Below are 11,805 nucleotides of genomic sequence, written 5' to 3'. Positions count from 1 at the left end.
CTACCTACGACCACTTCTCTCAAGATCTAGATCCAAGAACGGACACGGAGAAGTTTCTTCCCCGTCGAGGGAAATCGAATACTGAATCACTGCTCAGTCAATGGTTCAATCAATCATTGACTGGGTCGGGGTCTTGGCGCGGCGCGTAGGACTGTGATTTGGGTCTCTCTCTTCCCCTCGATCTCTCTTGTTTTGGGGAGTCGAATCTGATGTATGTATGTATTCTGGAATCGGGGAGGGGTAGATCCCGAGATTTTCTTTGCTTTTTTTTTTTTTTTTCTGGTCTTCCTCTTCCCCCCCCCCCTCCTTCGCTCCCCTCCGCATCACAAATTTCCTGTTTCACTCGACTCCGGCAACTCCGAATAGATAGTTCGATTCAGAGTCACTAACTAGATAGATGGACTAGAATTAGGTAACTCGGTAACTGACTAAGTTAAGTATGTACAGTAGCTAACTAACTTAATGATATCCCCGAGCCAGAACCATCCAATTATGTTGGTTGTTATTTTTCATTTTCACCAATGGAATGAAATAAAATGGACCTGACTAGACGCGGGATGTGATGTGCTCGTCTATTATTCTCTACCAGTAGCCACCTTGGCATTTAAGAACGGGTCATTGCGCAGGGATGCAGTCGGTTGCGGGTCTTGGTTGTCTGGTTCTCCTATTATATATTTAGTTGGCCAATTGGTTAGTTGGTTGATTGAGTAGTTACCTCCGTAGTTGGCTATTGCGGCCCGTGGACACTAGAGACTGGATGCAAGTCACTACTCCGTAGGGAGGTTATGTAGGTGGATAGGGGCTAAGTACGGAGCAGGAGTTCTATTGTCCCGAAGCCGTTTGATAATTAGAATTGATTAACTCTCTTTATTTCATGAACCTACTGTGTAAATTATGGTGGGGATTGAGAACCGGGGACTGAGACTGGGGGCGATTGCAGGATGCAGGTGCAGTAATGTACTCCGTATGTACAGTGGGTTGATTTGTTTGTCTTGTGGAAGAATGGGTGAAAGAAATGATGAATGAATGAATGGGTGGAAGAAAGGAGACAATAGAACGAAGCTTAGGTCCAGGCACGCTAAAGTAATGGCTAACTGGACTAGCCAGTAAGGCTAAAGCTACGGATGAGTACTCCCGACTCCGTCGAGTCTAGGAAATCACGCACGGGGGGTGAATCGTGTGATTTACTTACATTCACATTGTTAGAACGAGAGCTAACAGCCTAAGCCGTAGCCGTTTAGTTGGTACTTGGTAGTGAGACGGTTAGGAAGACTTAGGGTTCCAGAGTCTGAGTCGGCGAAATGCGAACAAGGGATGAAATACCGAGGATCGGCCGGATTGATAATCATTATCATATCAAAGTCCCTTTTTTGATGCCACCTAAGTCTTTAGTTCAGTGGAGTGGGGAATGGGGAATGGGGATAAGTAGTTTCAACCGGATACGACGTTAATTTTTACGGCGCTGGTTTCTTGTCTCCTGACTCGTTCTCGGCTTCTTCTCCCCGGACTGCGGAGGAACTTCCTAACGGGAAGAAAGAATCCTCCCAGGAAGATCGTGGTCATTGCTTGTTTAGGCTGCGGCGCAGGTGGAATCAGTTGGTAGCATCGAGACTAGCAGGGGAGATGGTGGAGTAGATCTCGATCCTTCGCGCATCGTTTTTATTATGATGGTCCGGTCGAGGTTGAATCAACCGCTCCAGATTCTGGACTCTCCAGTACGGAGGGGTTTTTTTTTAATATCATCGGATGGGTCCCCGGGGACAACTTGATTAGGGTCGCACCGTCCGCGGTAGGGCACGACTCGCGAGAATCCTCTCATCTCCTGCTCAAGAACAGACCACATCGTTTACCCACTCTGATTCGGACAACGTCGCGATTCTTCCCTCCCTGAGAATCGCCATCATCACCGCACGCCCCGGTCAATCAAGCGAGTGGATACCTGACTGGAGACCCATGGGTCCGAATTCTCTTTTCCCGTTTGCCCCTTAAGATCCCCGATCAACTGATATGACGGGCCGGCTGTCACATCCCCCCGCGCTGAAAAGTTAATAGTAGCTCGATGGGGAACGTGATGGGGCAGAGCCGAGTGGGAAAAGCTACGAGAAATGAGACGAGTCCAGTCAGAAAACGGTCGCCGAAGTTGTAGATTTGGGGAGTTGCACATATGTGCGACTCTGTACTCTGGGAACGCCGGGATGAAACTATTGGAACCCGGTTTGGTCCGTCCACTCAGGGGCTCTTCGGTTTCCATCCGATCAGAATAAGAAACTCACTAAAAATTCAATATCGGGGGAAAATGACAAGAAAAAAAAAAAAAGACATGCATCATCGATCCCGAACGTGAACCTGAATCTGGATGCGGTGGAGAAACATGACTACTCCCACCGGTTAATAATTTAAGGCTGGTTGGTTGCCTGTCGTCGCCTATCGATCGCCCCCAACTGGTAGGGCGGCTGAGGCCGAATTGGCTAGGGTTACTCCTTACTAAATCCTCCTTAGCACTGCATCCACAGAACTAGCTGAGGTAGTAGCCTACCGTTAGGACCTTATGAGGTAATAACTGGATGATACGATCACCGGTGCATGGATGGAGCCGGTGGGAAATGAGGGCAAGGCTGGACCTATCTGATTACTTGGTCAAATGACACTCTGCTGGGGTGGAAGAGGGGAGATTGGACCTGACGTCGTACAGACGGATACTCTGTACATCATCGCTTGCCACCCATATACCACCTATAGAACACCTTATTATAGTCTAAACCCACGGCGACCAGTGACCGACGCGGCGTGGGAGATACCAGACCGTCATCTGTGCCAGACCGCGAGTTCTCCGGGGCATTGACAACCCGATTCTATGCGCATTGCAGGGAGGCGCGCATGTCCGATGACATCGAGCACGGGCTGTTCTGTCCTAATTCTCGCTATCCCCGGTGAGGGAAAAGGAAGAGAAGGAAAAAAAAAAAAAAAAAGAAAGAAAGAAAGAAAGATAGAAAGAAAGAAAGAAAAGAAAAGAAAGCACAAAACTCAGAAAAAGAGACCCCCACTCCAACTCAGGATGAAGTTCTGAACCGTTTAGGATCTACCGATGGGTACCACTACATTAGTGTAGTGGAAGCGCATTGGCGGACGATGCAGCCGGTCAGTCTGTCTTAGCGAGATGCTCCCAATTTCAATTGTCCTTTTTAGGTTGGAATCTGGACGTCTAGGTAGCGAGCTGTGGAGGCAGGTATGTCCATCGTACCACTTGGAAATTGGTACACTAGCACGGATTCTCGAACTAGGTGCCGCGGTTGTCGCAAGTCTTGATGATCCCCGGTAACTTCTGGTGGAGCTCAACATCCTCTCGCGCGACATCCTCGGGGAGGAAAAGACTGAAGTATATCATTCTTGCTGGAACGATGGCATCCAATAGATCGCAGTCTGTACACGAGCTGGCAGGAGCGATCCGGGGAATCCGTGTAGTTATAGACGGACCGGATCCCCCGTCACGGGACTCCTAGTGATTCCCCAAGAATCAGGATACTGTTGCTTTTGCTTTTGCTGCTGAGGTGGATTCAGGATTGTCATTTGCAGATCCACCCGTCATTTCTCCCTTTGCGGTTTAGGCGCCCTTGGATCGGATCGCGATCCACCCGGTGGACTACTAGTACTGGAGTCCAGTATCGCCCAGTATCGTCCCTTGTACAGTATTGTATCTGTACCAACTACCCAGTCTACCAACCTGTCCACTCCATCTGGATAACTTCCAACTTCCACTGCTGACTCGAACAGTGGCGGGGACTATCACCATCCTCAAATCTCCGTCCGCGATAGGCAGAACTAACGATTTGTGCAACCTGAGCAAGAAGGCCGAATCGCCGAATGGTCGAACGCGGTTTGCCTGTCGATTTAGTGCGATGCACCTATCAGCCCCAGATCCGCCGTCTCGGTACCCAATCCGAGCCGACGAAACGTGGGACCTGTTGGATCGTCTTCCCTGTCGATACTCGTAAGCACTTAGTTACCTAACTTAATCATCTCGCGTTATGTAACATAACCTCGGTCCACCGCGACACTGCCCCTCTATCGGCCTGCCTATTTCCGGGGCGTCGTGCCTGTTACGTGCAGCGGTGCAGCTGTACAGCCCGACACTCCTGTGCCTAAGGACGAAACCCTTCCAATCCGTGTGCCTGGTGTCGCCGGAGTTGGTTGGGATAGCCGCAGCTGACGCTTTTCTCTCTAACTTTGGGTTTATAAATACGTATAGAGTGGGTGCTGATCTTATGCACTCAGCCTTTTGCCTTTGCCGATTTGCCCTATTGTCGTGCTTAACCGACAGTCCCCATGTCTAGTATTCGGCGAGGGATCTAACGACGTAGCTAGAGTTACTTTTTAGACTTTCTCTTAATTTCTCTTCCATTTTTTTTTTTCTTCTTCTACCAACAGCTCAACAGTCTTGGGCTCTTTCGGTTGGATCTAGCGGTGAGACTACTGGACTAGCATGCTACTATGAATATATCCTGTTATGTTCAGCTCGTTGACCGATTTTCTTGACTGTGGGCAGAGATTAATACCTAAGCCCAGCTCGGACACAGCCCTACTGCCCTGCCCTGCCTCCTTCTATTACTACTACGACCCTGTAACTTTTCTCCAGATCTTACCCCTCCCTTCTTCCCCCCATGTCCTTGCCATGTACCGTCTATTCAGCACTCAGAAACCCCCTTACCCCTCCAGGGACCCTTGTCACTCTTAACAGTCGTTAATATAGACAGGCAAGCATGCAGGAGCAAAGGTGTGATTAGTATTGTGTCGCGAACGTGACGAGTCCAACGAGCCACTTTAATCTTGGTCGAGAGGATCGACGATTGACTTTTCCGGGCTTTGACCCCTGCAGAAAGGGAGGTGGCGTTTTTTTCTCGCATGAGATTCGTCCACACCGAAGCTATTCTTCTCCATTCTTTTGCCTATTCAGAGAATGGTGCGATTTGGGAGGCGTTCAAATTCCCCTATTGGCAGGGCTTGAGATTCGAGAACACGGGTGGATGGGATTCGAGACTGGAGCTCTCTCCTTATCTTTTTGTCTCCCTATCGCTCTCTCTCTGTGTATGGCTGCATGTGTGTCTGTGTTTTTTGCCCTAGGTAGTTGGCCAGTACTCCGTACAAACGTCGTGATTTGTTCATGCTGACATTGATTTCCTATACGGTCGATGTGCTGATACCGTCAAGAGGATTGACTATCTACACCCCTACCACTTTCGCCTCATTTCCATTGATGAGAGATGTGTAACCCCTCTCTAAACTATCCTGGTTCCCCCTCCCGTTCGAGTCCTGACTCGATGTCTTATTCTCTTTCTTCAGGATCCCATTGTTAACCAATGTCTAGAGGGGAAAATGGGGATAATAATACTCGTTCTATGTAGATGAAAGAAATAAGACTGAGACAGGATGAAACGAACAAGGGACTCGAGAGACACATATCCATTACAATCATTTGCCATAGCAATGGGGACAAAAAAAGTACAGGGCGCAGAAGAAATGAAAGAAAGGAAACGTATATTTAGATCGTCAATGAATGGATGAATGACCCCTGAGGAACGTGAATGATGAATGACGAATGCCTGTCAATGAATGAGAATGAATAGGAATAAGTACATACCCAGGCATAAGGGGAAAAGTGAATGGAAAAGGAACGTCCAGAAACCCTATTTTTTTTGCTCCCTGTCTTTCTTCTTCACTACCCTGTCCATAACCATAACCATGTCCATGTCCATGGCCCTGGCCCTGAACCATCAAATCAATCCCTACTAGTCCACATCCCTCCCTCCCTCCCTCCCTCCCCCATTCTCTGGTTACGCGGGATCCACTCTTGAACCTGGTCCATTCCATGAATGGACATCCCCCTCAACTGCGGTAGCAGGTAAGGTAGCGTCCGCCGCAATTGATTCAATATCGCCGGATTCGGCCACACCCACGAGACCAACCTGTCACGAAAAAACTGGCGCAGAAAGCCCGGCCTACACATTCACTCCCTCACCCTTGTATCGCAGGCAAGCCGCAAGTCACATTCTTAGCGCCATCATCCGCGAAAGTTGCGCTACGTGGGCGCTGTTGCGTGCTCAAGCCCCCCGTGGGCCCTCCACCACCAGTCATGGAGAAAAAAGAAAGAAAAAAACCACGGGGATCAATCATTGCATCCTCAACCATTTCAACCCTGGGGACCAGCAGGCCAAGAAAAAGAAAAGAGACGAGGGGTGGAGGGGAGAATTGGTTCACAACATGGCGGCCGGCCACATGTTGAGTTACCAACTCGCCCTGGCTTTGACCAAACTGCAGGTTCCAAGAGCTGGTGGGAGGGAGGCGCGAAAAAGAACCCAGGTACTACCTAGTTCACCTACCTGGTTATCCGCGGGAGGAGGGAATGGTTACAGATAAAAACCGTTTGGTGCGACATGAAGGCTGTACAGACGACATGGACACACATACCCTCCATCAAGTATACTAAGGACTCCTCTTTGCGGATGAGGTTCAATCTAAGAGAAACATCTTCATTGTAGCAGTTCGTGCGCCTCGGTATGATAAGACATTCTCGTGCGAATGATCTGGAATCTGTCCGATGTCGGTTTTGTTTTGTTTTTGATTTAATTTAATTATTATTATTATTATTTTCTCTGTTAAGAGCCCAGCCCAGTGGCATTGAGTTTACGGGCCAGTCTGGGCAATAACTTCTTACCTACGAGACTACCTGCTTGACTTTCTGACCTGACGAAAATTACTTTGTTCCACGTGACCACCTCGAAGTCAAGGAAAGGGAACGCCCATGGGTATAGTTGATGCAAATTGGAAGGATAAGGATGCTGGGTGGAAGATAAAAAGAAAATTAAAAAGATATAGATGGCGCGTGGAAAAGGAGGGTGGTGTGGGGTGCATCAAGAAGCAGGAAAAATCGCAAATGAAATTAAATCAAGTACCCGGATCGAATGAAGCAAAATAAGATAAAATAAGACAAAATAAAAATCAAATAAATCAGCTCCAGCAGAGCACGACGAGATATCCAAACCCGCCAAGGAGCGCATTGCATTGCAGTACATACTACGTTGTGCACTCTCCGCACGCTGGGTAATTGTCATTTCCATGGGGCTTTCGCCCAACGACTGGTCAAGGAATTTATCTGTCTGGCGAGAAACTCTAAAGATGGGGGGGAGCGGACGGGAGAGGAAAAAGAACTGGTCGCAATAAATCATGGTCGTGCATGAGTCGGTCGGGGGTGGGCAGTCAGGATGGGTTGCTAACACGAGCAGTAGATTGTTATCTACAGTCCAACCTTATAGGTAGTTTACCAGGTACAGTATAATAGCATACACAGATACAAAATGCCCTGGAGGTTCACCAGGTAAGGTGGTAATTCATCGTATCAGCAGAACGGAACGCACATACCACCTCAGAGACCGCCAGGATAACCTGCCCACGACCTGTGGAGCTAACCGAACTAGTACGTAGAGCTACGGTCGACTAAACGAGCGAGCCCGTTTGGAGGCCAAAACATGGCAACGACAAGCTGCCAGCACCCGGATCCAGCCTAATCAGAACCGTTTCCACTCATTAAGATCGCCGATATTGGCACCGGGCGTTTCCTCCCTCGGGCTTTCGGACTTTACCCAGACCCATCTTAGCTCCATTACTAGTGGTGATCGACTAGGTCGGATGTGGGGAACATAACAATATAGATCTATCTTCTCTCTCCGTCTGGCCCCGGCCGCGTCCTCCTCGACGGCGTACGTCCTCGGTCCGTACGAGCGGAGTGGATAGAGACGGAGGTAGGAAACCACGGTCGAAACAGCACTAAAGTTATGAGGACCGCACGTGCGATGGGAAAGGCAAAAGGTAGCCGACAAGGCCGGTTCCACGGGTGAACAGAGTTGAAGGCGTATCCGGACGAACCTTTTCGCTCGGCTAACCACGAGCTCCCATACGATACTGAGGGTCTAGAGGGGAAGATCGACGGGAAAGCTGGGGGAGAGAGGATCGGTGACGTTTCTTCGTGTTCCTCAATCCATGGATGGACTACTGGGAAAGGAGCTGTCATGGAGGAATTAGGTACTATGGGGAGGGAAAGGCAAAATGTCCTGCAGAGCGTAGCTTTCTAACTAGTCCAGACTGTTCTAGGAACGAGCGACGCGACTACTCTGTCGGCACCGAAGGAGAACAATAGAGGGATTCACTTCATCAAGGGCGGAGGAAGAGCCTATTTTCTTTGAGACTAGGAGGAAGGAGAGTATAGCGGGTGGTTAGATGAAGTGGCCATTCTAATTTCTCTGAATTGATTAAATGCGCAAATGGAATGGTGATGTTCTAACCAAAAAAAAAAAGGATCGACCTAGTTTCCAGCAATTAATTGCACCGGTGAACTCGCTATAATTTCCTGATTGTTGATAGGTCCCTCCAGAACTAGTGGACAGGTTCGTACGAGGTGCATCAGGACTAGGTAGACCTGCAGTGGGTTTGGGGCCTATGCGAAGCGCATCCACTCCCTAAACTCCCCTCTGCAGGAGACTAAACCTCCTTCGGGACCGGCGTAGATTAAACTAATGATATGAATGGTATGAGGATCTGCCCTGATCCATGTGTGACACGCTTGGCTTGAGCGTTAGACTGTGACACAACTCAAAAAAAAATTATATTAATATTATCATTATTCCCTTAGTGTCTGGGTCCTATTAATAATTCCGCGCCAATATACGGAGGACAGTATATGCGGTTCCCCCAACTTCCTGTAACGAGCTGCTACCAGGAATAACAACATGATCCTAAGAATATACAGACATCCTGGCCACTTTTTCTCCATGCATTGCGATCTACAATGGTTCTCGCGTCTGGGGAGGGTTTCAGATCGGATCAAAGAGCGCGGAGGACTCTGGCATCGTTTTCTTCAATAGCCGCATTTGGTCTGGAGAGCCTTGTAGGGTGAGATCTAGAAGCCTTCCTTAAGCAGGCATTCAGAACTGAATTTGGCACAAAGACGAAGGGAGGGAGAGGGAGATGGAGGGAGGGAATGGAAACCACCGTTGTCAAGAAAATCATCATAAAAGAAGGATAAAAATATCAAGATCGATTTAAAATCTCTGGAAGGACTAATCAGAGGGGGGGAAGGATAAAAAAAATAAATGGAAAATATTCCAGGGAAAGAAAAAAAAAAGAAAAAGGAAAGGAAGAAAATAAAATAAATCACACCAAATAAATAAATCATAATCATAATAATAAAATAATAATAATAATAATAATTTCTTCCCCCTCCTCTTCGAAACAAAAATCATCTCGCCAGAAAAGAAATCCCCCATCTCCTCCAATCATCCAGCGTCCTAGCAGTCTGGACAAAGACAGCGCCATCACCATCCCCAAGCAGGAATAGGAAAACACCGCCGCCGCCGCCAACAAGGTGGACTGTTCTTGGGCCTGAGTCAGGGTCTCAGCCGCTGGGATTCCATGGATGGGCGGCCATCTAGAACGACTGTCTGCAACATCATTCATCGCTTGCTCCTAGCCCGCCTCCTTCCCGCCTGCCGTTGTATTTTATGTTATAATGAAGCTGCTCGTCGCTGCAGATCCTCCCGGGTAAAACATAAAACCTCCCCTATAGCAGCTGGTTGATAGTGGATACACCTTGAACACTGAGTGTCTGATTGACTTCCCCGTTTTACTTACCTGCTAATTCCCTTTCCCTTTCTCTCTGGCTTTCATTGCCCTACGCTCTTCTTCTCCACCTCTTCTTTCTTCCCTTCAATCAAAGCTTTTCCTCTGCGTATAAAAAGCCTTGCCTGTCTCACCTGTCGTTTGTTCTAATCTCTCTCCCCATTTCTTGACTTCCATTTTGCTCTCTTTCTTTCTTTTTTTTCTTAGCCACCCGGTGACCGTGATTTGTTGTCTCGCAGGCAGAGCCTCATGCAGAGTCCCCCCACCGAGTGGATCAGTACATTGACAATTGCTATCATTGTCTCTCTTCTTTCACTCTAAACTTCTCCTCATTCTCCTCTGGAGATCCTGGGATTTGCGGTTTGCTTCTCTCTTGGCTCCTTTCCAGCCGCCCGTCTCTGCGCGATCAACTCCCTCTGACCAGGGCCCGACGACTTTTTGCGATAAGGCGCCGACTTCATCTGACAAGCCAAGGTCTGAAAAACGAAAGAACAAAAGAATCAGATTTGCCTACTTCCTGCGTCGCGGGGATCCCCCAAACAGAAAGACCCCGACATGACGGCCACGACTGGATTCCTCTCTGGACATCCTCCCTCTCCTCCCCAATCCACTGACGGGGCCACACCTGAGCCTCATCAGAATCCGTGCATTGCCATTCGGTACAGTCAACCCGGCGTTGTTGATTCTGCTGCGTTCCACGGAAACGGTGTAGCTGACGAGGCCATTTACGGTAGTAGTTCCCAATCATCTATGGTGAGCACCAGATCTCTTCCTCTTCAGGATTTCGCAGTTTCTAACCGGACCCAGGATTATCACAACTCCCCTTTTTCGCATACCATGCCGCTGCCTTCGACTCAAATGATCCCGAATGGCGTCCAGGTGGAAACACCACCCCCTACCTCGGACGACGACTTCCTCCGCGGCAGTCCTTCTTCTCCATCACAGTGGCTTTCGCCTCCGGGCCAATCGAGGCCCCACCCAAAGGCGAAGCTCAGAAAGGCTCCTAGATCCCCTCGTAGGAGTGGGAAGCAGAGGAAGATTGACTACCCTGGGATGCCGGGTCCGCTGAGCGAATTGACCAAGCACATGGCCGGGGTGCCGGTCAAAGACATGGAAGAGTGGGTACACCGACCGATCGAAGTCCGTCAACAAGTAGCCAAAGAGAAGGGCAAGATCGCCCGTCCCATGAACTCATTCATGCTCTATCGGTCGGCCTATGCCGATCGGGCCAAGTCATGGTTCGCCCAAAGCAACCATCAGGTTGTCTCAAAGACGGCAGGAGAAAGCTGGAGACTTGAGTCGCCTGAAGTCCGCAAGAAGTATGAGGTTCTGGCGAAGATTGAGAAGATCAACCACGAGAGAGCCCACCCGGGATACCGTTTCACACCCGAAAAGGACAAAAAGAAGCGGGACAAAACTCCGGACAAGTCCATCGAAGGCCCGTTACAGTCTAGTCCCTTCTCGAGCCATACCGCTCGATCTATCAGCTCAGACCTAGGCAGCGGTTGGGATAGCCGTGGCTCGACCCCGTTTAGTTTCGTTGAACATGGTCTACCCGCAGGGGGGTATCTCAATTCTTCCTGGCACTCCAGCAAATCCGGAAGACCAGCTCCTGGCATGATGTCCTCTCCCGAGCCCCCCCAATTTATGCAACAGACTGTTCATCCCAGTCTGATGGGCTCTCACGTCGAAGATGTCCGATTTAGGAGGGTGGGCTTGCAGGATGTCCAGTACACTACATCCACTGCCTTGGCGGGATTGCCAGGGGCAGCCCACCATGAGCTTCTTCAGCCGCAGACGGCTCCCGGGGCCGGACCCGACGGACAGCTAGACCCCCAGTTGCTAGGACTCCCAGGTGATGCTTCAAATGGTGGTGCCTACGGCAACATTCATTATCCGGCGTGGCATGAAACGGCCGCGAACAACTTGTATCTTCCCACAACACTCTCTCCCACCTCGATGACTTACCCCGCCGGGTCAGCATACCAGCCGGGTTCATACCAGTCAGGACCGGTCTACCATACGGGGTCGCCGGCTGGGATGGATGGTCGCGACGCATGGGACCCGACCCATGATGGATCCATGGAAACCGGCGGTGAATTTGACAATTGGATTAACTCCCATCAGCCAGGATACTAG

At 49.5% G+C, this 11,805-nt stretch overlaps 1 protein-coding gene across 1 annotated transcript; it reads left to right on the top strand.

Moving 5' to 3' along the window:
- Positions 1–10,221: 10,221 nt before the first annotated feature.
- KD926_008270 (HMG-box domain-containing protein) lies at positions 10,222–11,805 on the top strand (the record flags this gene model as incomplete). The annotated part of the gene is made up of 1 exon (XM_053100977.1): positions 10,222–11,805. One exon carries the CDS (start codon positions 10,222–10,224, stop codon positions 11,803–11,805), a length of 1,584 nt encoding a protein of 527 aa, XP_052955428.1.

Source organism: Aspergillus affinis (genome assembly GCF_023601865.1).
Source record: "Aspergillus affinis strain CMG 70 chromosome Unknown NODE_52_length_214890_cov_85_929348, whole genome shotgun sequence".
Taxonomy (NCBI): Eukaryota; Fungi; Ascomycota; class Eurotiomycetes; order Eurotiales; family Aspergillaceae; genus Aspergillus; species Aspergillus affinis.
Note: the sequence above shows the minus strand (reverse complement) of the source record. Positions and strands in the feature narration are given on the sequence as shown.